Raw genomic sequence first — 24,455 nt, forward strand, 5'->3', positions numbered from 1 at the left:
AGTGCCAGCAGAAGAGCTCTCATCTTTTTGACACTGATGTGCTCTTTCTGTTGAAGAGGCGACCACATCACCTGCGCATTTAGGGAGACAAAAGCTGCTTCTCCTCCCACAGTTGAAGGGTCTGTGAACAGCTCCTGAGAGGGAAGAGGGGGATGAAAAGGGAGCCCTGGATTTAGACAACTGCTGGATCCACCAGTGAAATTCCTTCTTCAGATAAGGTAGAAGAGGAACTACAAATTATACGGGATGTGCATGTTGAAGCCAGACAGACTTCAGAAACCACTGAAACTTTCTCATGCGGAGTTTAGCCAGAAGGAGCATAGGGTTGGTGGATGCCATGCATCCCAGAGCTCTGAGAAACCCTCTCATGCCAGCAGAGGCATCATCTGAATACTGCACACACACACACACACACACACACACACACACACACACACACACACACACACACACACACACACACACACAAAAACATGGTCCTGAGAAGGAGCCAGAAAAGACTTTTTGAAGTTTACTGTGAACCCCATCTTCGCAGAAGGGAAATGGCAAAATGAAGATTTTGCAACCGGATCTCTGGAGAGTATACCTGAAACAGAAGATCGTCCAGGTATCTCCGGAATCCTGCAAAAAGCAATCACAGGAGCAAGGCATTTGGTGAATACCCTTGTGGCAGTAGAAAGGCCAAAGGGCAAGTACAGAACTGAAAATGCCAGGAAGCAACAGAGAAAAGTAAAAACTTCTTGAAAAGGGGATGGATCAGAATATGAAGATAAGCATCCTGGTGATCCAAAGACACCATATAAGCCTGAGGAAGCAAAAAAGAGAAAGTCTGAAGCAATAAGATTCAAAAAGAGGGGCACCTTCAGAAAAGTGTTTAGATGAGTGAGGTCTAGAACTGATCTCCAGCTACCCTCTTTTATGGGTACTGGAAACATCCTTGAGTAAAAACCCCTCCTCTTTTGGGACACAGGCACCTCTTTAATAGTACCCGGAGTGAAAAGGTTCCAAAGCACCTTTGGAAGGAACAGTTGTCCCTTAGGGGGCTGAGTAACACCCATAAAAAGTGGGAAGGGATTTGCAAAGCATGAGATACCCCTGTCGAACAATGGACAGGACCCATGAATCCTAAGAAATCTGTAGCCAAACATGAAGAGAGAGAGAGACACAGGCGAAGAGAAAAAGTAAAGTGGTTGGGTAGAATAGAATAGAACAGTCAGACAGCACCTACTTTATCTTAAAAAGGAGACTTCTAAGGCACTGAAGTCTGAGTAGCCTTAGCAGGAGGGTAGCCCGCTTGCCACCCTTTTCACCCTTATGAGGAGGGCAGGATAGCCTGCGAATAAAGGCTGGCTTATTGGAATTATTTCTCTGAAATTTAGGCACAGGAGAAACAAACATGTTTAAGTTCCTGTAAAGCCTTGCCCTTATCCTGAAGGAACTTAAAACATAGCAGCAGCAGCTTCACCAAACAAGTGATTATTATCAAGAGGGGCATCCGTCAACTTAGCCTTAATAGCATCAGGCAAAGGTTGAAGCCAAAGCCAAGAATATCACCTTAATCACTAACCCAAAAGCAGCAACTCTAGAGGAAGCGCCTGCTGCAGCATAACTACACTTGATGCAATGACTTGCCACAAGGGAGGAACTCGCTAACAGGGATTGAGCAGAAGTTTTACCTTCAGAGTCTGAAGATCAGAAATAACCTGACAAGCCTGGGACAGGAGAGCCAACAAGTACCTGCACAAATGGGTCTTATAATTAACAGACCTAAAAGCCAAGGCAGCAGATGTCTAAACCTTCTTGCCTAGACTTTCCATGGCCCTACTGTCTTTATCAGATGGCAGTAACCTGGAAGAAGGAAGCAACTGACAGGGCTTATCAGAAGCTACAGATAACAACCGAGAGGTCAGCAGAAGGACCCCTGTACAAAAATCTGCAGTCCTCAGGAACCCTACAGAATCTATCAGGTTTCTTGAGAGAAGGGGGCCGACAGTCTGGAGCCTTAGAAGCAATGGAAAATGCATCAAAGGCAACCAAAACATGAGGAACAGCAGAAGGTTTAGGAGAATCCATATGCAGTAATGCTTCTTATGTACCTCAGGAGACCTGAGCACAATCCCACTTAAAACTCAATCACCCTGGAGACAGTGTCTCCATAAGAAATCTCTTCAAAGGGAGTACCAGGACTGGTAGATTCCTCATTCTCTGATCAAGAGACAGAAGGAGAGGGAATCTAAGAAGAGTAAGCAAGGGATTCTTCATCTGAATCCAGCTCCTCCTCAGAAGAATCCTGTTCCCTAGGTCTTTTAAGGGGAGTAAAGGACCAAGTGAGGGCTGGAAAAGAAACTCCCAGAGGAGGTTTCAATGCCATCAAAGTACTAAACAAACCCAAAGTGAAGGCCTGCCATTCACTCTGTGGATCCTTAGGAGTAGAAATGTGTTTAGTTTTTGCTTCATCTTCAATGGGACATCCGCCTTATAAAATTTGGAAAGCTCTGACCCAGGATGCCATTCAATGATGGTAGTAGGGACAACTCATCAGATTAATACTGGAGGAATATCCCTAGGCCCCTCGGAAATAATCAGCCGTGGTCCCCCTGTGTGTCCAAAATGGATTCCTCCAATGCCTTCTCTGATGTGCTTAAAGTCAGATCCCTGACTGCCTCTAACCCGGTCGCAGCAGAGGAATCCAATAACAAAGCCAGCTGAACCTCCAAGCATTCACTAGCCTTGGGAGATATGTCTGGTAGATGCTGAACAGCAGAAGATTCCAGCCTATGCTTCTTGGCTTTCTTCCCTTGCAGCGGGAAGTACCATCAATCACATCTTTCACAAGAAGCTTAAGATGCTGATTTTCAAGATAAAGCACCAAAGAAGCTAGTGTACTATGAAGGGTCTCTGGTACAAAAGCCTGGCAAATGGAACAGGAAGCATGTTCGTGACAGGCACCTAGGCAAAAACAGATACTGATTGTGGTGGACTTTGGGAATCTACCTCCCACACTGGCATTTACCCTTCTTGGATGATAGGAAACCCCACCAACAATATATATTAAAAAAAAAAAAAAAAAAGTGGAGTGCTTTTTTTTTTTTTTTTTACTTATCTGCAACAGCTTGGTGAACCAGCAATGGAGCAGGAGTTCAGACCAATGATCAAGCAACGGCATTTGGACTGGTGGCAAAGAAATTCTAAGGATGGAACGCCCGGATGTTACCTTTATGCCCTACTCTATATGCAAGGAGCATACGTGACACATACAGCATACCTTAAAGCAACCTAAAAGCTTTGGTATACTGGCCAGACATTGGGCTGCCCTTGGCAGGGGATCCCTAATATAATGAAAACTGCAACAATGAAATTGGAAGAACATCTGAACATACCTCCAGGGTACCTCTGTGATTTTTATGTTTAAGTACATTTCTCCCCGGGCCTCCGCTGAAAACAGATCTGTGGAACCTAGTCGGACTTTCCTGGTCAACAAATGTTAAATAAAAAAAAAAAAAAGTATGTGGCCTAGAGGCTCAAGGACAAGGAGTACATCCAATGCAATATTAAGACAGGATATCCACACAGAGGGCAGCCACAGTGGTGTAGTGGTTAGCACTGCTGCTTCACAGCAAGAGGTTCTCCGGTTCGATCCTCAGCTGGGGTACCTTCTGTGTGGAGTCTGCATATCCTCCCTGTGGTCGTGTGGGTTTCTTCCGGGTGCTCCGATTTCATCCCACATCCCAAAGATGTGCTGTAGGTGGATTGGATACTCTAAATTGGCCCTAGGTGTGAGTGCGTGCATGTGTGCGCCTTCTATGGAAGGTTGGGTGCCGGGCTGGCAACTTGACACCGTAAAAAACTCCACTGCCAATCATGAGCGGACAGATGATCCGCTGTGGCAACCCCTAACCGGGACAAATCTGAAAGAAGAAGATGACTAGTTGAAGGTTTTCTTTTACAACATTACTGACTTAAGGTCACTGAGTTCAATGATGGACTGTCCATCAGCTGGATGGCTATGGCCTTCTAGTGAGTTTAAGTAACCTCCACCTCTACGGCCGTCAATGAAAGGTCTTTAGTTCTGTCCCTTTACTGCATCCTTAGTGATCTTGCTGTATCCATCGCTGAAATCATATTCAACAATGGCTCTTATTTGTCTTAGTGAAAGACCTCTTCAAAGGCTGGAATTTCACACCCATGGCTATCAAGGTGTTGCCCTGTTTTTCCATATGCCTTCCAAATTCCTCACCAAACAGGAACATTCTTGAAAAGAAATCTAAGAGCATCACATTTCTGTCTTCTACAAACTCAGTAGGCCACGTCTGTGTATGCCATTTCACTGTGATCCCAGTTTTGTGATATATTAAGTGGACCAAGAAACTAGACAGACTGGTGGAGGTACATGTTGTCCATTAAGTTTTTGCTGTAAACCATCTGGTAACTCTTCAATCACCTGGGACATTTAATCTGTGATCTCGTGCTGTAACCATATGATGTGGGTTAAACAGTTCAGCATCTTCAGAGTGTGAAGGACAGAGGACTTATTCTTCAAATCTGTCCACCGTTTTATACTCCTCGTCCAACTGGACAGTAGAGCTATATATTATAGGGAGCCTTCTTTAGGGTTTTTGCTAACACAGTGGAGTCTGGCTTGACAGTCTCAGAGAGGGTAGCCCTGAGTAGTGCTGTGTGTGCAGTGGAAAATATTGCATTTATGTTTTCAGTGATGGCACAGCCAAAGTAAAGTGTCAAAGCTGTTTTAGCATTGCTATTGACTTGATTTGTTGACAGAAAGGAAACATCTGTAACACTGTCACTTGGGAGGGCCAAGCTTTGGCTCATCCAGCTGAATCACCAATGCTGTAGTGCTGTCAGTTGAGAGCAACAGGGATTGCAAGTGAAAAAATGCAATCACTGCTGGCTGTGAAAACTCTCCCAGTGCCTCCTTGTTAAGGGGATGAGAGAGTGGGTGCATATCATTGCCTGCCTTACATCCCACATTGTCCTGGCTAACAAAATGCAGTCCATTTCTTACTGACCCACAGGACACTATCTTCACAGTGTGGTCTGATTATGGGTGATGGCTCCAGCAGTGAAACAGTCTCAGTAATACTTTCGCAATACTAAGACTAGCAGCTCTTTCGTTATCAGCTGCTTTGACATCTTAGGACCTGTGGATGACAAGTACAAGCTTCTTACGGGGGACTTGAACTAAGATACTTGTGTAGCTTCCTTGTAATGGGTATGTCACAGACTGAAGACTACTGCGTGCTGGACATACCAGACTGAGAATCTCAGACAAGGTCAGAGTACTCTTCTTCTGCTGGTCCGGATGACAGCACCTTCTGCATAAGGTAGGCAGATCGTTTATCTCAGCATCTTTTACAGGTATTTCTACTGAAACGCCTTCAAATTAGGCAGTCTGTGCTGTTGTATCATTCTCCTACGCAATACAGGCACCACAAATGATCATCGCTGGGGCAATGCATCCTCTGCAAGACATTCTTTATATAACAGTATCAACATGGTACAGAGTAATGCAGGCCTCAGGTATTCAGAAAACAAACAGTAGAGAGCAAAAAAAAAAAAATGCACAACTGAAGTTCAAAAAAGTTAACTAACCTGTTGACACACCAAGTGCAACACCTTAGTGAGTAATCTTTTTAGCAAAAAAAAAAAAAATAAAAAAAAAATTGAGAGCAACACCTGAAAAACTAATCATGGTGACCCAACCTGAGGTGCAGCAACAAACTGAGGATATGGGAGCTAAGCAGCATCACAGGAGTTGGAAGATTAAGTGAAATGCTTAAAGAAATTTAGATGATGAGTTGATAGTGATGTTTGTGGCAGAGTCTCCTATCCATTACTGAAAATCTACTTATTAGGCCAGAATATTTTTACTAGAAATTTCTGCAACTACTGAATCCATCTATTTACAGTGTAAGGGTATAGCAACACAACCCCTTCAAACACAGAATCAACTATGAACACACAGCTGAAAATCTGTCCGGAAAGTCTAGACAAAATGTCTATCAGCAGCATTCATCTTCAGGAATAAAAAAAAAAAAAAAAAAAAAAAAAAACTTTTGGTCAGGCATGTAAAAATATCTTTCAATTTATGCTGCACTAAAAGTACATGGCATACCACAACACTGTCTTAATTTGTGCTTGGCAGTACATTCAGATTAACTATTCTAGGTTTCATTTCTATTTAAAACAAATACTACACAGAAATGTGAGATGTAGAAAGGGATACCATGATGCTACAGTGGGATGAGAGGTAAAGACAAGGAAAGCAGGATGCTATATTACCAACTCAGCAGTCAAAAAACTGTTCCATACTCTGGATGCAAACACTGGGGTCGGTCAATGTCAGTACTAAATATGTAACCCATCAAGTCAGGTATAGATCCCAAGAAAATCCTAAAATAACTCTGTGTTGAATGGACAAGATTTCAGCCTTCATCAACAGTTTAACTATTTTGCAATGTTCAAGATGTTGATTGCAACTACATCATCAGAGCACCCTCCCGGCCTTGCAAAACTATTAACCAAATATACAGATGCAGTTCATGTATTAAAACTAATAAAGCAATAATAAGGAATAACGCACATTTTCATTAAGTTCTGGACAGTTAATTGTGAAGCTACAGTAAAAAAAAAAAAAACACATCTATAAAAAAACCTATAAGAATTCACATGACTGAATAAAATCCAGTGTAAAACATCACCGAATGGCGTGCCACATGCAACCCATATCAAAATCAAAACTACAACAATGGGTTGTAAGAAAGAGAATGCAAGCTCATTAAAAATTAGTGCCAAAAATGTTACTCAAGTACAGCAAGCAACCCATAAAAGTATCTCTTTGCTGTGTCTGACAAAAGGGTGACTGGCATACAGAAATACATAGTAGTTAAAGCACTGAAGCGGTTTTTGAGTAGTTGTGCCTCGATTAATGGCATGGTCTGAGTTTTATAATGCAGTAGTGATCCCCTGAATGTTAATGACCTTTTCAAATACATGGTCATACATAACAGTTAATGATCCACAAAGCTGAAGAACAGAGCTGTAAATGAGTTGTTTCTTGTCTAGGGTTTGAACCCCTCAGCCCCCATCTCCTTCTGTTTGACTGAGCAAGTCATGTAACCAGACAGCGCAGTGGGCCAACTGGGAAAAAGAGCTAGGCGCCTCGATGGTCATCTCAAACACAAGCCTAACTACCACGTATGAACATAGGAAAGGCTTTCATAAATGTGAACTGGGGTGCTGTAAACTGCTGTGTGAATATTACACAATAAAACTTCTTTTTCTTTTGTTTTGCACCTCAGCAGGACTGACCCCAATGGCTCCTTTACCTGTACCCAATCAACCTACTTGCTCTACAGTCACAGTAGTAGGGTATTCCTCAGACAGCATAGGGCCCATGACCCATTTGTTTCTGCCCTAGAATTCCACAATAAGCTCAGTTGCACATAGCACAAATGGTGGTAGACAGCAGGACAACCCTCTATCCTGCCTTAGCACCCCCCCAGCTCTTCTGAGATCTACCAACAGCCAGCAGCCACTCATACCCTTCCCACATGCCCCCGAGCTACTATTTAAACTCTGTTTGCTTGTGATACAGTCAGGCCTTTATCTCTGTATATCAGGGAACAGATGAATTCTGTGCTACTCCTGATATTTCTAATGAATTATAGCCCTAAAAATCTGACATTTCCTAACTTCCCTGGGCGCTTTTTTTTTTAAATAACAATCCCATAAATTTGGGCAGGGTAAGAAAGAAGCACTTTAAGAACACACATAAATGGATGGAAACTGAAATTACTGATAATCGAAAAGCAATTATTTCCATTGCTTAAGAGACAGTAGTCCAAGCACTACTAGAATCTCCTGAATCTGTACAAGTTAAATACTATAGCAATAACCCACGCCTGGGTGTGGGTAATGCTGGATTTACCCACGGTTGATGTGGTTTGGTCACTAGGGCGAAGCCTGAGTGGCCAAACAAAGCCAACCATGGGTAAATCCAGCATTACCCACACCCAGAAGTGGATTATTGCTATTATACAATGACATTTAAGAAAAAAAAATAATTACTTTTCTTAAATAATGGCATTGTATGATGCCTCCTTGCTGCCCTTCTGCAGCTGTCTGGCATTCTGCGGCAGTTCTGATGTACTGCGCATGCGTATGCCTACGCACTACATCAGAGCTGTGGGCAAAAGCAACGGAGAAAGCAAGATCTCCGTTGCTTTTTACAAACTGTTTCGCTATGTTAAATGGGTTTAACATAGCGAGACAGCTTTAAAAAAAGCAACAGAGAATTTCCGTTGCTTTTTTTAAAGCTGTGTCGCTATGTTAAACCCATTTAACATAGCGAGGCAGTTTTGAAAAAACCAACGGAGAAAGCAAGATCTCCGTTGCTTTTTACAAACTGTGTCACTATGTTAAATGAGTTTAACATAGCGACACAGTGTGAAGCAACGGAGATCTTGCGTTCTCCGTTGCTGTAAAAAACGAGTTATAGTAATGGAAAAAGTCCGGGTGACCGGACCTTTTTCCATTACTAGAACTCTGACTTACAACGTGCACGCTGACCAATCAGCATGCATGTTTTTGAATATTAAAGGAGGTCATTGTATAACTGTTTTTTCCCCATTTCTAAGAAAACACAACACAGCACCAACTATCCAACCTGAATGTACAAAGGTATTCCACATAGTAAACATTAAATGTTTTTCATTCATAAAAGTTGGACAACACAGGAATCCTTAACTTACTCCAATGCTGTACAACAGTACTCTACTACTACTAAGTTACAGAAGGGCAAACACAGTTTATGCAGCTAAATGTATTTAGACTACAGGCTTTTCATGACATTTAGGCTAATAAGTAATCAGTTGGCTCACAATATAACAATTAACTTGCTAAAAATATCTCTCTCTTTACAACCAAAGGCTTAGCATAGTGTCCATGAAGAAACTTAAGTGTTCCAGTTTTTTAACAAAGACTACATTCAAAGTGAATTTGGTGCCTCGGATTAACAATTCAGAGGAGCTACAAAAATCACTGATTTTAAATGCAAACAACCTGTAAATTAATGAAACAAAATAAAGTACTTCCAAACTAATGAAACGTGTTGCAAATCATATTTTTTTTGTCAGTTACTGTAAAACTGCTGCCCGACTAACATTCAAGATATTTATTGAATTTGCCCAGTTTACAACCAAGCGGGAACAGAACTGTTTGCGCTTCTCAACTCATTACATAAGCTCACATACAATCAAAAAAGCCCGCTACATTGCTAACTTGCTGTTATTAACATCACCTTCAGTAAAGATTACATACATTACTCTTACAGTCTACTTACCTCTTGCTCTTGCTGGAAGATGACTACTCTACCACCCTTATCTCCAGTTGCTAATAATTCACCAGAACTGTTAAACTCTACGGTAGAAATTATATCAGCTAGAAATGAAAGAAAAAAGACAAAGACTAAGTCCTGTTGTGTCAAACAACATGCAGCCCGATAATCTTGTTTTGGAAACATTCTGCTGTACTCTTAAAATGCTGACTGATGGCAGGCAATATTTGAAGACCAAAATTAGAGTACAATTTTTAGTTTTACTCCCTTCTCAAAACATAGTTTTATATAGCAAGACATTTCACTACTTAAAATAAGAAAAAAAAAATCACTCTGAAAAATACCATTATATATAAAATATATATTTCTATCTGCCATCAAATTTGTGTGTCTAAAAATCATAAAACAGTTTTGTAAACCTAACATGCACTCATGGATGCACATTAAACATCAGTGATTATGAATTCCAAGGGCATATAGCTGGTCAGGTTACTAGCCTTGCATATTCTACCCATGGAAGATGAAACTGAACCGTAGAACACCACCTTACAAATATCTGACTCCACGTATGTGGGCGCACGGGTATGCTTCATTCTACCAAATTTTCACATAAATGAAAATCAAAAGAATGAGACAAGAAGAGTGAAACTGCACAACACTGAACCTTTACATTGCCAAAATTCAGAACAAAACACTGGTAACTCGAACACAACACTAAAATTTATGTTTTGTTACGTTTTTGCAGGGGGGGGCTTGCCCCCTACATCCCACACTGCCTGTAAATTATATATACCAACTCAAATAATGCACCACAGTGAGGAAAAGGGTAAATTTCCTGATCCTCACTGTACCGTGATCTCCGATCCGAAGCTCCGAGTAGTGTGTGACATGCACAGTTGGTATTTCGTTGATCTAAATTTCAGCAATGTAAAAGTTAGGTGGTGTGCAATTTCACTCTTCTTGTCTCACTCTTTTGATTTTCAGTTATGTAAAAATTCGGTAGAGTGAAGCAGACCTGCTCTCACACACACACACACACACACACACACACACACACACGCACACACAGGATGTGTACAAGTATACTTACCTTAAGAGTACATCTTTGAGGACTGACCATTTTACAGTATATGCTAACTAGGTTTTACTAACTTTATCAATCTTCGTTAAGGGTCAGAAGTTTCACCAGATATGTCTGTTCTTAGCCATCCAGCTGTACGAACACTGGCACTAGGTGGTGGTCACTGTTGATGTGACACCCAGTCTTCATGTACAAGATGAGGAAAAAGGGGGTTGATACCAAAACCATGTCTCAGTTCCTCTGACAAAAAATAAACCATGGTCTCACCTTGGCTTTCCTTTGAACTTTGGCTGGAGTGCAAGACTCCCATCTACTCTGTCTTGATAGGAGCTCCATCCCTCCCCAGTTCTTACAGCCTCATGATTGCTTCATAGGAAACTTGTAACTGCCAGCTATTACTTAAAGTGGTAACTAAAGTAATAAGAAAAACCTATGCAAAATTACCATGACGAAGGGGAGAACTTACATCACCTATATCACAGGAATTGAGGAAGGGCATCGCTACCGTTGAAGTGACCACTCCTCCAAGACCATACCAAGAAATCCACAGCTGGTATCTAGACCTGCTGGAGACCCTCACGACAAAAACAAACACCCTATTTAAGGGAGACTAACTACACCCACTACAGACTGGGAAGCATACACTGCCTCAAACTCGCAAGCACGTTTCCTGGACTTTATTAACTCAAATACCCTTCACCAGCTAGAGGTTCAAACATACTGACCTGGTATTCTTCAATATGGGAGAGCACTGAACACCGCCAAGTATCATGTCTTCATTGGTGAGGTCTGACCACAAAGCGGTCGCCCTCAAAATAAAAATCAACTCTAACTCCAGCAAACCCTGTAACAGTTAAGTATGAAGTATTCCAAAGTAAACTACATTCTATTAAGTGATAATTTGTCAAAACTCGATGAATATCCCAAACCAGAGTTCAAAGCAACCTATGCAGAATTGTTCAGAAACCCTGAACAACCACGTAAATGGCTGCATAGAGGCTGCTGTACTTACAAGCAAGGCCAAAAAAAACCCTCTAAAAAAACATACCGCACTTGTGGAATCCTAACCTCGAAAGGCTATACAACAAAAAGGGAAAAAGTCATGACTAAAGATTAGGAGCAGCAACTACCATAAGAGCTCTAATTAAACTAAACAGAAAATTAAGACGACTAAGTCCAACAAGTCTAACTATGAGGTCAAGATAGCCTCACAGGCTAAACACAACCACAACGCCATCTACAGCTATGTCCATAACCTCATAGCACACAGCAGACTGTCAAAAGTACAGTTTTGTACCTAGCATAAATGTAGATGTTCGAGTGCTCATAATACAGCTGCAGTCATAACAGATGGGTTATCCTGCCGTCAGGCGTGTCTTCGGTCAGACGAATTCCAAAGTCTAGGTCCGGCGTTGGTTGTCGTCGCTTTTTCCTTAACGTCAGTGCGGCAGGGGTATAAAAGAGGCAGCCGCTGCCATTTTCTTCAGTTTTTCTTGCCCCAGATGTCAGGTGCCCCCAGAAGGAAGGCAAACATAATGTTATGCAAAGATGCAATGTTGATAAATCAAAAACAGTAGTTGCAAGCAAATACACCATAAAAGAATACCCCAAAAAGTTTATATGAAAAGTGTTTGTCATAAGGCCTGTCCTAAGAGGGGATGGAGGGAGGGAAACATGGACTGCAGCTGTACGAGCACTCGAACATCTACATTTATGGTAGGTACAAAAAGTACAGTTTTGTACCTACCATAAATGTAGATGTTCGAGTGCTAATACAGCTGCAGTCATAACAGATGGGTTTTCCTGCCGTCAGGCGGGTCCTCGGTCGGCCGAATTCCAAAGTCTAGGTCCGGCGTCGGTTGTCGTCGCTTCCTCCTTGACGTCAGTGTGACAGGGGAATAAAAGATCCAGCCGACGCCATTTTCTTCAGTTTTTCTTGCCCCAGATGTCAGGTGCCCCCAGAAGGAAGGCAATACATAAAATTATGTAATAATGCAATGCAATATAATCAAAAAACAGTAGTTGCAAGCAAATACACCATAAAAGAATACCCCTAGAGGGAAGAAGGAGAAACCTGGACTGCAGCTGTATTAGCACTCGAACATCTACATTTATGGTAGGTACAAAACTGTACTATGTTCATCGTGCATACAGCTGCAGTCATAACAGATGGGTAGAATCCCAAAGCTAAAAAAATAGAAGTTATGTTCTTACCATAACGTTCCATGTTAGTTGTCTTCTTCTCGCCTTCTTCTTGCTGGATGGGTTCGGAGCCGACCTCGGCCCGACTGCCACTCTAAAAGCTCGAGAGTTGGTTCCACCGGCTCGAGGCTCCCCTTATATCCCACAATGCTAGGCGAGAGTTACCTCAGATCTCGTTTGTAAGCTAACCCCAGCTTATAATAGTAACAGTATAACTGTAAAACAGAATCCACCTCTAACAACAGGAGGAAAGAAGGGTGACCTACATCCTGAACCAGGAAATATGCATAATAGCATATATCTAAGAAAGAGGTGGTAGAAAGAGAGGTCACAATCACAACTCCTCTAGGTCTGTCCAGGCCAGAGGGAACGAGGGTGGGGCCAAGAAGAAGGCGAAGAAGACAACTAACATGGAACGTTATGGTAAGAACATAACTTCTATATGTTAAGTTGTCTATCTCGCCTTCATTCTTGCTGGATGGGACCGCGTCCCTAGCACCTTGTCCCGGGTGGCCTAACGGAACAGACTCCTGAGAACAGTGGAACCAAAGTTAGCTCTATGCCTAGAAGCTAAATCCAACTTATAATGAGAAATAAAAGTGTGAGGAGTAGCCCAAGTAGCCGCTGCACAAATGGTGTCAATAGGCAGTCTGTCTTGGAAGGCTAAAGAAGTAGCCAAAGCTCTGGTGGAATGGGCTTTAGGTTTATTAGGCAGTTTTTGTTGTCTAATTTCATATACCAGGGAAATCAAAGATGTTAGCCATCTGGATAATGATACCTTTGAAACTGAAAGTCCCTTTCTGCTTTCCGCATAGGAGACAAACAGCTGATCAGATTTTCTGAATTGTTTTGTTCTATCCAAGTAGTACCTCAATTGACGATGAACATCCAGGCAGTGTAATTTTTGTTCAGACCTATTTGAATACTCTGGAAAAAAGACAGGGAGGTCAATGCTTTGGTTTAGATTTGATGTCGAGACCACCTTAGGCAAAAAGGACGGGTTAGTTCGTAAGGATACTCTGTCCTTATGAAACAAAAGATAAGGAGGACGACAACTGAGTGCTTGAAGTTCCGAAACTCTTCTAGCTGATGTAATAGCTACCAGAAAGAGAGTTTTCCATGATAACAATTTCAAGGAACAGGAAGCTGCAGGTTCGAAAGGGGAAAGAATCAAAGAAGCAAGAACTAAATTTAGGTCCCAAGGAGATGGAGGATTTCTTATAGGAGGTCTGAGAAGAAAAACTCCTTTCAAAAAGGCTTTGCAAAGTTTGTGGGACATTAGGGCAGATTCAGAAATACCCACATGGAAGTTAGAAATAGCTGCCAATTGAACCTTAAGTGTAGATGGAGATGAACCTGCATGGAAGAGTTCAGCTAGAAAATCAAGGACTAGTTGGATGGAAGCGGTGAAAGGATCTATGTCCTTCCCTTGTGCCCAATATGAGAAGCGTTTCCACTTACTCAAATAAATCTTTCGAGTGGAAGATTTATGGGAAGCTATCAATATATCTCTAACAGAGTGAGATAATTGAGGAAGCCTGGCTACGGTTGGAACTGGAGGAACCAAGCAGTGAGGTTCAGAGGGGAGGGAGCGATGAAACTGACCCGACTGATGGATCAAAAGATCTGGAACTAGGTCCAGATTCCACGGTCGCTCAAGAGAAACGATGTAGAAAGGGGAACCACACTTGTCGAGGCCAGTAAGGAGCAATGAGGATCAAGGATGCCTTCTGAGCGATAGCTTTCTGAATTACTTGAGAGATCAGTGGGAAAGGAGCGAATGCATACAGAAGTCCCCGGGGCCAAACTTGGACTAGAGCGTCTCTGCTGGGTTGGCCTGGTAAAGGGAATAGAGTGAAATATTCTCTGCACTTGCTGTTTTGGGGAGTAGCAAAAAGATCGCAGCAAGGCTGACCCCACTTGAGAAAAATTTCTCTCACTACCGAGTCTTTCAGAGACCACTCGTGAGGCATGAGAATAGCTCTGCTCAACTTGTCCGCAATGTGATTGGACTTCCCGGGGATGTGCGTTGCTATCAGAAAACGCTGAGAAGAAATCGCCCATTGCCACAGTCTGAGTGCTTCTCGACACAGGGGTATGATCTGGTTCCGCCTTGTTTGTTGATGTACCACACTACAGACATATTGTCTGTCTGGATTGCAATTGTTCCCAAGGGAAGAGAGTCTTGAAGGGCTTGCAACGCTAAAAGCACTGCTCTCATCTCCAGAACATTTATGTGCAAGTGGCATTCGTTTGGTTGCCATGTGCCCTGGACTGTCCTGCCCTGATAATGCCCCCCCCACCCGATCAGGGAGGCATCCGTTGTCAGTATAGCAACCGGAGGAGGTGGAACAAATGGTCTTCCGACAGGAGCTGGGGAAGACATCCACCACATGAGATGCTTTTGCACGCCTGCGTGATCACAATGGTGTGAGACATTGGAAGTTCCTGGTATGACCATTGAGTAAAAAGCATCCACTGAAGGATCCGCATGTGGTATCTGGCTAATGGAAGGAGAGGTATGGCGCTGCCATGATTCCCAACACCTTTAGAACTAACCTGGCTTTGATTCTGTTGTTGTTGAGAAGGAGTGACACCAATTTGTGAATGTCTGATATCCTTTGGTGTGTTAGCCTTGCAGACATGTTTATAGTATCTAGATTTGCGCCTATGTAGGTAATAGTACGACAAGGCGACAAAACAGACTTTTCGCAATTTATTGAAATACCCAGTTTTGACAAACGCGAAAAGTATAATCTCTGGCCATCAGAAGGAGATGCTTGGTGGGAGCTGTGAGGAGCCAGTCGTCCAAATATGGAAACACCTGGAATCCTTGTCGTCTCAGGTGAGAAGCTACCACTGCCATGCATTTGGTAAACACCGGGGCAGTGGTGAGTCCAATGGGCAGGGCCCTGAACTGAAAATGACTGGTTCCCAGCCTGAAGCGGAGGAATCTTCTGGAGCGTCTGTTCATTTTATGTGATAGTACGCATCCCGAAGGTCTATAGAGCACATCCAGTTTCCTTTGCCCAAAGGGAAGAATGGATTGCAGCGTGACCATCCGAAATCTTGTTTTCTTGACTGATTTGTTCAAGACACTGAGATCCAAAATCGGTCTCCAGTCCCCTGTTTTCTTTGGAACTAAAAAGAACCTTGAGTAGATTCCGGATCCTTGTTGGTCTGCTGGCACTGGCTGAATTGCTCTTTTGCAAGCAGTTTTGTAATTTCCAAAGCTGCTATATCCCTTTGACCGCCTGGAACATCTCGAAGTGATTTTTTTGATTCATTTCGAAGACGAAGAACGGCGATAGAATAGCCTTCCGAAATGATGGACTGTACCCATTTGTCTTGAGTCAGGGATAGCCAGGGTTCTGGGTACAGTGACAATCTTCCCCGACTGCGTCCGAAGATGGGCAGGCGGGCAACACCTCAGGGATGCTGAAAGGGCTTGTCAGGAAGGCTTCCCGATTGCCCTGGTTCTGCGGACCCCCTGCCCCTAGGGCGGCGTCTACCATTGTTATTCCCACCTCTGCCTTTGGTAGGAAAACGACTCTGTCGTCAGGCGAAGTCCCTTGAGATTGTTTACGGAACCACATCTTTCCACCCTTCTGGCCTTTGGGGTAAGGCCTGGAAGGAGTCGAAAACGGACTCCGACGGCAGAAAGGGTCTTGCCATCAGTCTCGCACCTAGTCAGGGTTTCTTTCACTTGAGGACCAAAGAGAGATGATCCATCAAAAGGGGAGTTCGTGAAAGACGTCTTGAAAGGGTCCGCAAAATTGCATAGCCGCATCCAGGCGTGCCTACGTAAGGCCACACCTGTCCCTGCAGCTCTGCTCGCTCCATCGGCCGTAAGAAAGGAGGCATGGAGGAGTTGGATATGGAATTAGGGTAGCCAGCTGCGTGTTCATCTTGTCTTGGAAACCCGCAGCTGTAGGATCCTTTAACATTTCACTCGCTTCCTTGATCAAGTCCCTTTGAAGACGAGTGAAATGGCACAGGTAGTTCAGCGAACGCATGGTAAATGTCGCTGAGGAGAACATCCGCTTCCGTACCTATCCATGGACCTAGATTCCTTGTTGGGTGGATGGACAGGTACTGAAGGATCAGCCAGTTCCTTCTTTGTGGCAGCAGCTACCACCATAGCATCCACAGAAACTCCTTTTGTTAAAATTGCTTGTCTGCTGGAGCTGTGATGAACTTAGAGGGTCTCCTGGGAGTGGGGTCCACTGAATCAGGAGCCGTCCATGCCTTCTTAGCAACCACCTGCATGAGGGGGTCAAGGGAGGGACACCCAGGAGGTGGAAGGACGAGAGCCAACGCCTCAAGATACACAGATTCGTCCTCCGAAGGGTTGAGGGCTGGCCAATTTCCCCTCTGTTTCAGGATCTCCAGAATGTCTGCAAATGAGACATCTTCAGAAGGGGAACGGGGGGAACCCTCAGAATCATCCAAATCTGTGTCTGACGTGATAGACTCAGGTGAGTCAATGCGTTTCCTCTTACACTTCCTCTTCCGAGGGGGCTCTTCTGCCAAATCAGGAGAGGCCTCGGAAGAGGATGAAATCCCCACAGGGTCTCCTGAGGAGCTGGCTCTCTGCGGTCCGGGATGAGGGAGTGAGTCGACTTACCCTGAGGCAGCATAGAGGGAGGGGCGGACGGAGCCGACTGTGGAGTAGAGCCAGGCTCTAACACACTCCGCATGACCTCGAATGCACCCCTGTCAGGCAGAGCCAGAGGTCCCCGCCCGAGGAGCTAAGAACCCCTCGGCACCGACAGTGATGGTTCGAGGCCGATGTCGGAGCCGAACTCACCAGTGCGAAGCCCCGGAGGGAGAGGGGTCGGACAAGGGTCCGATGCCACTCACCCCTCGAGCCGACGAGGGAAGTCCGCCGAGATTCTTCCAAAGAAGAAAACGGAGCCGACGACGGAGCCGAAGACAATTGTATCGGCTCTGACGTAATCACAGTCTCGGTTCAGACGCGACCCGGCTCCGAACTCAAGAGAGTCGAAGGAGGAAAATGTTGATGGACCGGGGCAGGCATCGACTGATGAGTCGGACTCTGAAGCATCTGGGCTAGTGCCTCGGACTTAAGTAGTCGACTCACTACCCTCTGAAGGTCATGATCCGACAGCCTCGATGACCTAGAGGAGTGAGACCTTTGGCTCCGTTCAGACAGCAGGGGAGATCCTGGAGCCGAATGAACGGAGCCAAGAGATGGTGACCTGGACCTCTTCCTAGTTGTCGGCTCCGAAGGTCTGGTCGGAGCCGACACGGAACTCAATAACCTCGGCCCGCCGAGCCGGGAGCCACAGAAACTGTGGACTGAGACTTATCGGCTCCAGCCGAGCCGATAAAGGCAAAGGTTGAGCAACCTGAGGTCTCGGCTCAGAAGCCGGAGCCAAGACCTCGATGCCTTAGAGGGCTTCCCTGTTGAAACAGACAGGGAATCCTCTGGCTTCAGTAAGCCTCTAAGAATTAATTTATTTTTTCTTTCCTGCAGGACCCTGGGGCTGAAGCCATGGCACACAGCACAGGAGTCCTGCAGGTGCAAAGGCCCCAGACAATAGACACAAGAAGTGTGAGCGTCTGTCAGAGACATTTTCTGACAGCACGCATCACACTTCTTGAATCCGGAGACCTTTGCTTCTTTAGACATTTTTGACTGACAGGTGTACACAAACACGCACACAAACACACAAGTTATACCCTGTCAGGAAAACACAATAAAATTAGTAGTAATACTAGTATTTAAAACTACAATAAACTAGAATAAACTACCAAAAAACACACACACTCCACTAGGAAAGGGAAGGCCTAAAGGCCCAATGGAAGAACCAAAGGTTCTTGGGGAAAGAAACGGAAAATATTTAGGGTCGGGAATAAAGTTTTCTAACCTACACTAACTAAGTAAGAATATTAACTTAAAAGGGGTTTTAAAGAGTAATTTTTACAAGAAAAATAGCACTCACCAGGAACCGGTAGAAACAACCAACCTCGAAGCTGTAGCGGCAAACGAGATCTGAGGTAACTCTCGCCTAGCATTGTGGGATATAAGGGGAGCCTCGAGCCGGTGGAACCAACTCTCGAGCTTTTAGAGTGGCCGAGTCGGAGCCGAGGTCGGCTCCGAACCCATCCAGCAAGAATGAAGGCGAGATAGACAACTTAACATGGGGTGGTAGGCACTAGGTGAACTAGGAGGAGCCAGGATGCCCTGCAAGACTGCAGTGGCAAAGCCTGCTCCAGATTTGGAGTATAATGGTAGGTGATAGTGCTTGGAGAAGGTATGTACGGAACTCCAAGTGGCTGCTTCCAAAATATCTTTGGTAGGAACCCCCCTGAGGAAAGCTGCAGAGGTAGCTGTGGCCCTTGTGGAGTGAGATCTGACGCCTGCAGGTACAGATTTACCATGAAAAGAGTAACAAAAGCATATGCAGTGGGCTATCCACTTTGAGATTGTCTGTTTGGAAATAGGCTTCCCTTGAGCTCCTGCAGCATAGGACACAAAGAGTTGCTCTGATTTTCTGAAAGGCTTTGTTCTGTCCAAATAATAACACAGCTGTCTGTGAATGTCCAAGGAATGTAGCAGTCTTTCCCCTTTGTTTTGAGGATTAGGATAGAAGGTAGGTAAGTGGATAGCCTGATTCAAGGCTACCCTGGATACTACCTTTGGCATAAAGGATGGATTGGTTCGTAAGGTAACTCTGTCCTGATGGAAAATGATGAAAGGCTGCACGGCCATGAGGGCTTGTAGTCCCGAAACCCTGCGAGCTGAAGTGATTGCCAGGAGGAAGGCTGTTTTCCAAGACAAGTATTTCAGTTCTGTTGAAGCAGCTGGCTCAAAAGGAGGCAAGGTCAGTTTTTCTAGTATGAAATTGAGGTCCCAAGCAGGTACTGGTCGTTTCCTTGGGGGCTTTATATTCTTAGCCCCTCTGAGGAACTGTCTTAAGAGGGGGTGAGAGAATAAAGGAGGATCAGTGTTGTATTCTGCAGAAATGGTTGGGCATGGATTTTGATGGAGGAGAATGAAAGTCCATTGCTTAGCATCTCACAAGGTACTGTAATATTTGGGGTAAATTAAGTATTTCAGGATTCTGACCCTTTTTCTCATTCCAGGCACAAAACCGTTTCCATTTTGCAGAGTAGGCTTTTCTTGTAGAAGGTCTTCTGGCCTCCAAAATGACATCCTGCACCTCCTTGGAGGGTAGGGCCTGTTGTGAATTTAAGGAATCTTCCATGCGGCTAGATTGAGTGTTTTCAGCTGACTGTGTAGAGTTTTGAAGTTGTGCTGAGTCAGTAGAAGAGGCATTAGAGGCAGGATCCATGGTGGGGAATGTGTCAGGCTTTTCAGGAGTGGGTACCAGTGTTGTCTTGGCCAGTCTGGAGCAATGAGAATCATCTTTGGTCTGTCTGCTCTGGTTTTTAATAGAACTTTGGGCAGCAGAGGGAAAGGTGGAAAGGCATAAACTGTCATTGTTGCCCAATTGAAGGAGAGTGCGTCCACCTTCCAGGCCTGTGGATGAAAGGTCCTTGAGCAGAATTTTGCCAATTGGTGATTTCTGTGGGAGGCAAAGAGATCTATGTCTGGCCTTCCCCATGCTTGAGTTATCCTGGTGAAAACTTGAGGATGCAACTTCCATTCGTGTGGATCTGTCATATTTCTGCTTAGGTTGTCTGCCAGTGTGTTTTCCTTGCCTGGCAGGTACTGTGCTTGAAGCTCGATTTGTAATTCTAGAGCCATGTTCCAAAGAGACATGGCTTGCCTGCATAGGGAGTATGAATGGGTACCTCCCTGTTTATGTACCACATTACTGTGGTGTTGTCATTCCTTATCAATAGCTGGCCTGGATGCAATAGGTCTTTGAAAGCTATAATAGCATTTATTACTGCTAGCATTTCCTTCTGATTGATGTGTAGGTGTTTTTCTTTTTGGGACCGTTTGCCCTGAATGCACCGATCTGTCATGTGCGCCCCCCAGGCATAGTCCGAGGCGTCTGTTGTGATGATTTGATTTGCTTGAGGCTTGCAGAATGGAAGACCTGTGTTTCTTTGGCATGCTTGAGCCCACCACAGAAATTCCTTTTGAAGACATGGAATTAGTGGTATTATTGTTTCCAAACTGTGGCTGTGTTGAGACCATAGATTTTTTAGGTACCATTGAAGTTTCCTCATATGCAGCTTTGCACATGGGATTAGTAGGATGCAAGATGCCATGAATCCCAGAGCCTGCAGGATTTTTCTTGCAGTCAGCCTGGTGAAAGTTGCCAGTTTTCTGAAGTATTGAGTTAGTTGCCCTTGTTTCTCTGGCGTGAGGTAGGCCATCTGGCTGTTTGTATCCAAGCTGGCACCCAGGAAAATTACTGTTTGAGAGGGTATTAGCCTTGATTTCTTTTTGTTGACTGTGTATCCCAGAGAATTCAACAACATTATTACAAACGCCAGATGTTTCATACGTATGTGCTTGCTGTCCGCTTGGATCAGGCAGTCGTCCAGATATGGGTATATTTGTATCCCTTGAAGTCTGCAATAGGCGATTACTGATGCCAGACATTTCGTGAACACTCTGGGCGCAGTAGATAAGCCAAAGGGCAATGCAGAGAATTGATAATGGGTTGAACCTGCAAGAAATCTGAGGTATCATCTGCAATCTTGTCTGGGACATGCAGGTATGCCTCCTTGAGGTCCAATGTTACCAGCCAAGACTCCTTGCACAGCATGGGAAGAAGCTGCTGTAATGTGAGCATCTTGAATTTTGGCACGAGTAAAAAAGTGTTTAAGATGGATAGGTCCAAAATAGGTCTCCAATCTTTTCCCTTCCTTGGTACCAGGAATAGTCTGGAATAAAAACCTTGACCCTGTTCTTGTACAGGTACCTCTAGAATAGCTTTCATGTCCATGAGATCTGAAATTTGTTTCTGTGCCTCTGCCCTTTGATTGTGTGGCAGGTTTGCCATGCCTCTCATTTTTGGAAGGGTGTGAAAGTGAAATCTGTAGCCTCCATCTATAATGTCCAGGATCCATTTGTCTTTTGTGACAATATGCCAATTTTTCGAAAATAATGCCAGTTTTCCGCCTAAAGGTGCTGCCATTTGAGCCTTGCTTGGCATGCAAAGGGGAAAGTCATTGGTTCTGCTTTCTGAATGGCTGTGAACTATCCTCACCACCTCTTTGTGTGGGTGCTTGCCATTGTCTGCCTCTAAATGATCCTTGAGATTGCCCTCTGCCCCTCGGGCACCTGTATCTACCTCTTTGGGGTCTGTCCGTGGCTGGAAAGGACCAATTTTTGGAAGGCCAATTTCTACTGAAACGTGGAGGTTGTACCTGTAGGAAATCTTTTACTGTTTGCATTGATTTTGCCTTCTCCTCCATTTTCTTTAATACCTCCTCAGCTTTAACACCAAACAATACATCTTTTGCAGAGGGCATCTAGTAATTTAGCTTTGACATGATCTGGTAAGGTTTGCTCTTTGAGCCAGGCATGCCTACGTATGACTGATCCTGTAACAGCAGCTCTACATGAGGCCTCTAAAGCATCAAAACCACATTGCAAGGTATGTTTACCCACTTGTTCTGCACTATGTAACAAATCCTGCAACTCCTTCAAGTCTGGTTGTTCAGGTTGTGACATTTTGTTTCTCAACTGTGATAACAGAAATTGTTGGTACTTTAACATATGGAACTGACAGTTTAATGCCCTCATGGTTAAAGTGGCCGAGGTGTAAACCTTTTTCCCCCACCTCTCTAAAGCTCTGGAATCTCTCTCTGAAGGTAATGGATTTTTAGCAGTGGAGGCCTTAATTCCCTTGGGACCCTGTGATATAGTTTCTGGGTCAGCCGCATGGCTTTTGTATAGGAATTGGTGCGAGTCAGGAACCCAGTAATACCAGTCAGGCTTGACTGGAGCTGGAGGTAAAGAATCTGGGTTAAGGCAGGCCTCCGAATACACGTCATCTAGAATGTCTAAGACAGGAGGTATAGCCAGAGGCCTGTGCTGAGGGAGCAAGAGGAAATCCCTAAGCCTTTTCTTGGAGTCTGAGTACTCTTGGCCTTCCCAGAGGAAGTGTTCCCTCAAGGTATGTAAGGTTTCCCCAAAAGAGTAATCCTCAGGGGGGGAGACAGAGGGAATGGACTCCTCTGCATCAGAATCTTCAAAAGGGGAGTAAGAATGTTCCTGGTCTTCAGAATGTTCTGAAATAATGTAGGCCTGGTCCGAGGAGGGGGATTCTTCCTCCACTCTGGGTCTTTTGTCCGGGGGGGGAGGTTGAGAACCCCTAATAAGAGTAATCAAATCATCAGCCATTTTGAGCATCTGCTTTTTAGGCATGGGGCCTTGAGAAAGGCCCTGTGGAGCTTGTTTTTTAGTATGCATGGCTGATTTAGACTTAGTGAAAGCCTTGATGGAAAAAGAAGAGGAAGGCCTGTAGACACCTTGAGAGGTGGCAGGTCTATCTAAACTCTTGAGTTTCACCGGCAAAAGTGGCTTTGGTATCTGTAGTCGGGGTGTGGGCCGAAGAGCCTGCGACTTCGGGCACAGAAGACACCACCAATGAAGTGTCGTCGGTAGTCGGGGGCTGCGTAGGCGCCTCACTGAGAACCGGACCACCTGTAGTCGGTTTTGGCGTGGTGTCGGTAGAAGTCGCGGACCTCGTATGTCGGTCCTTATCTTTGCGTCTTTTACTTAAAACTGGAGCCAGAGAATCCGACGACATAATGTAATTAAATTTTTTGCCAAAATAGTGTTGGGCGAACTCCGCCCGATGCTTAATAGTGCGTCTGTTGAATGTAGCACAAAAACGACAGGCCGAGACGTCGTAGTCTGAGCCTAGGCAAGGAATGCAGAGGGAATGAAAATCCTTATGCGGTATTTGCTTCCCACAAGAAATGCAATTATTAACTTTGTCTGACATCGGTCTGAGGCAAGAAAAGTTTCCCCAACGGGGTACTTAGCTTTCAAGAAGACTTTGGTTGAAAAATATTCGTAATCTCAGGAGCTGGCCGACCGGCACTTGTGAACTGCTTCTGCTTCGGGCACTGCACGGCAAGAAAGACTGGAGAAAATGGCGTCGGCTGGATCTTTTATTCCCCTGTCGCACTGACATCAGGGAGGAAGCGACGACAACCGACGCCGGACCTAGACTTTGGAATTCGGCCGACAGAGGACCCGCCTGACGGCAGGAAAACCCATCTGTTATGACTGCAGCTGTATGCACGATGAATATCTGTACTACGTTCATAGTGCATACAGCTGCAGTCATAACAGATGTGTAGAATCCCAAAGCTAAGTAAGGGTGGTAGGCACTAAGTGGAACTAGGAGAGGCTAGGATGCCCTGCAGGACTGCTGTGGCAAAGCCCGCTCTAGATTTTGAGTATAGTGGGAGGTGATAGTGCTTGGAGAAAGTGTGCCCTGAACTCCAGGTGGCTGCTTCCAAAATGTCCTTGGTAGGGACCCCCCGAGGAAGGCTGCAGAGGTAGCTGTGGCTCTGGTGGAGTGGGATCTGATGCATGCAGGCACAGTTTTTCCATGGAATGAGTAACAAAAACGTATGCAGTGGGCTATCCATTTTGAAATTGTCTGTTTGGAAATAGCCTTTCCCTGAGCACCTACAGCATAACACACAAAGAGTTGCTCAGATTTCCTGAATGGCTTTGTTCTGTCCAAGTAGTAACGAAGTTGTCTGTGAATGTCCAAGGAATGTAGTAGTCTTTCCCCTTTGTTTTGTGGATTAGGATAAAAGGTAGGTAAGTGGATAGTCTGATTCAAAGCTACACTGGATACTACCTTTGGCATAAAGGTAGGATTGGTTCGTAAGGAAACTCTG

The 24,455-nt window shown here is 44.6% G+C and overlaps 1 protein-coding gene across 4 annotated transcripts in view; it reads right to left on the bottom strand.

The window, feature by feature from the left end:
- The window catches only part of PPP2R2A (protein phosphatase 2 regulatory subunit Balpha), a 1,574,838-nt gene that overhangs the window by 890,347 nt on the left and 660,036 nt on the right, over nt 1-24,455 (bottom strand). For all 4 annotated transcript variants that reach the window (XM_044083139.1, XM_044083140.1, XM_044083138.1 and 1 more), the window contains exon 3: nt 9,362-9,459. In XM_044083139.1, the coding sequence (XP_043939074.1) occupies nt 9,362-9,459 (98 nt within the window). The remainder of the gene's footprint in view (nt 1-9,361; nt 9,460-24,455) is intronic.

This window comes from Protopterus annectens, chromosome 9.part0 (assembly GCF_019279795.1).
Source record: "Protopterus annectens isolate FY-2018-M chromosome 9.part0, PAN1.0, whole genome shotgun sequence".
Lineage (NCBI taxonomy): Eukaryota > Metazoa > Chordata > Ceratodontiformes > Protopteridae > Protopterus > Protopterus annectens.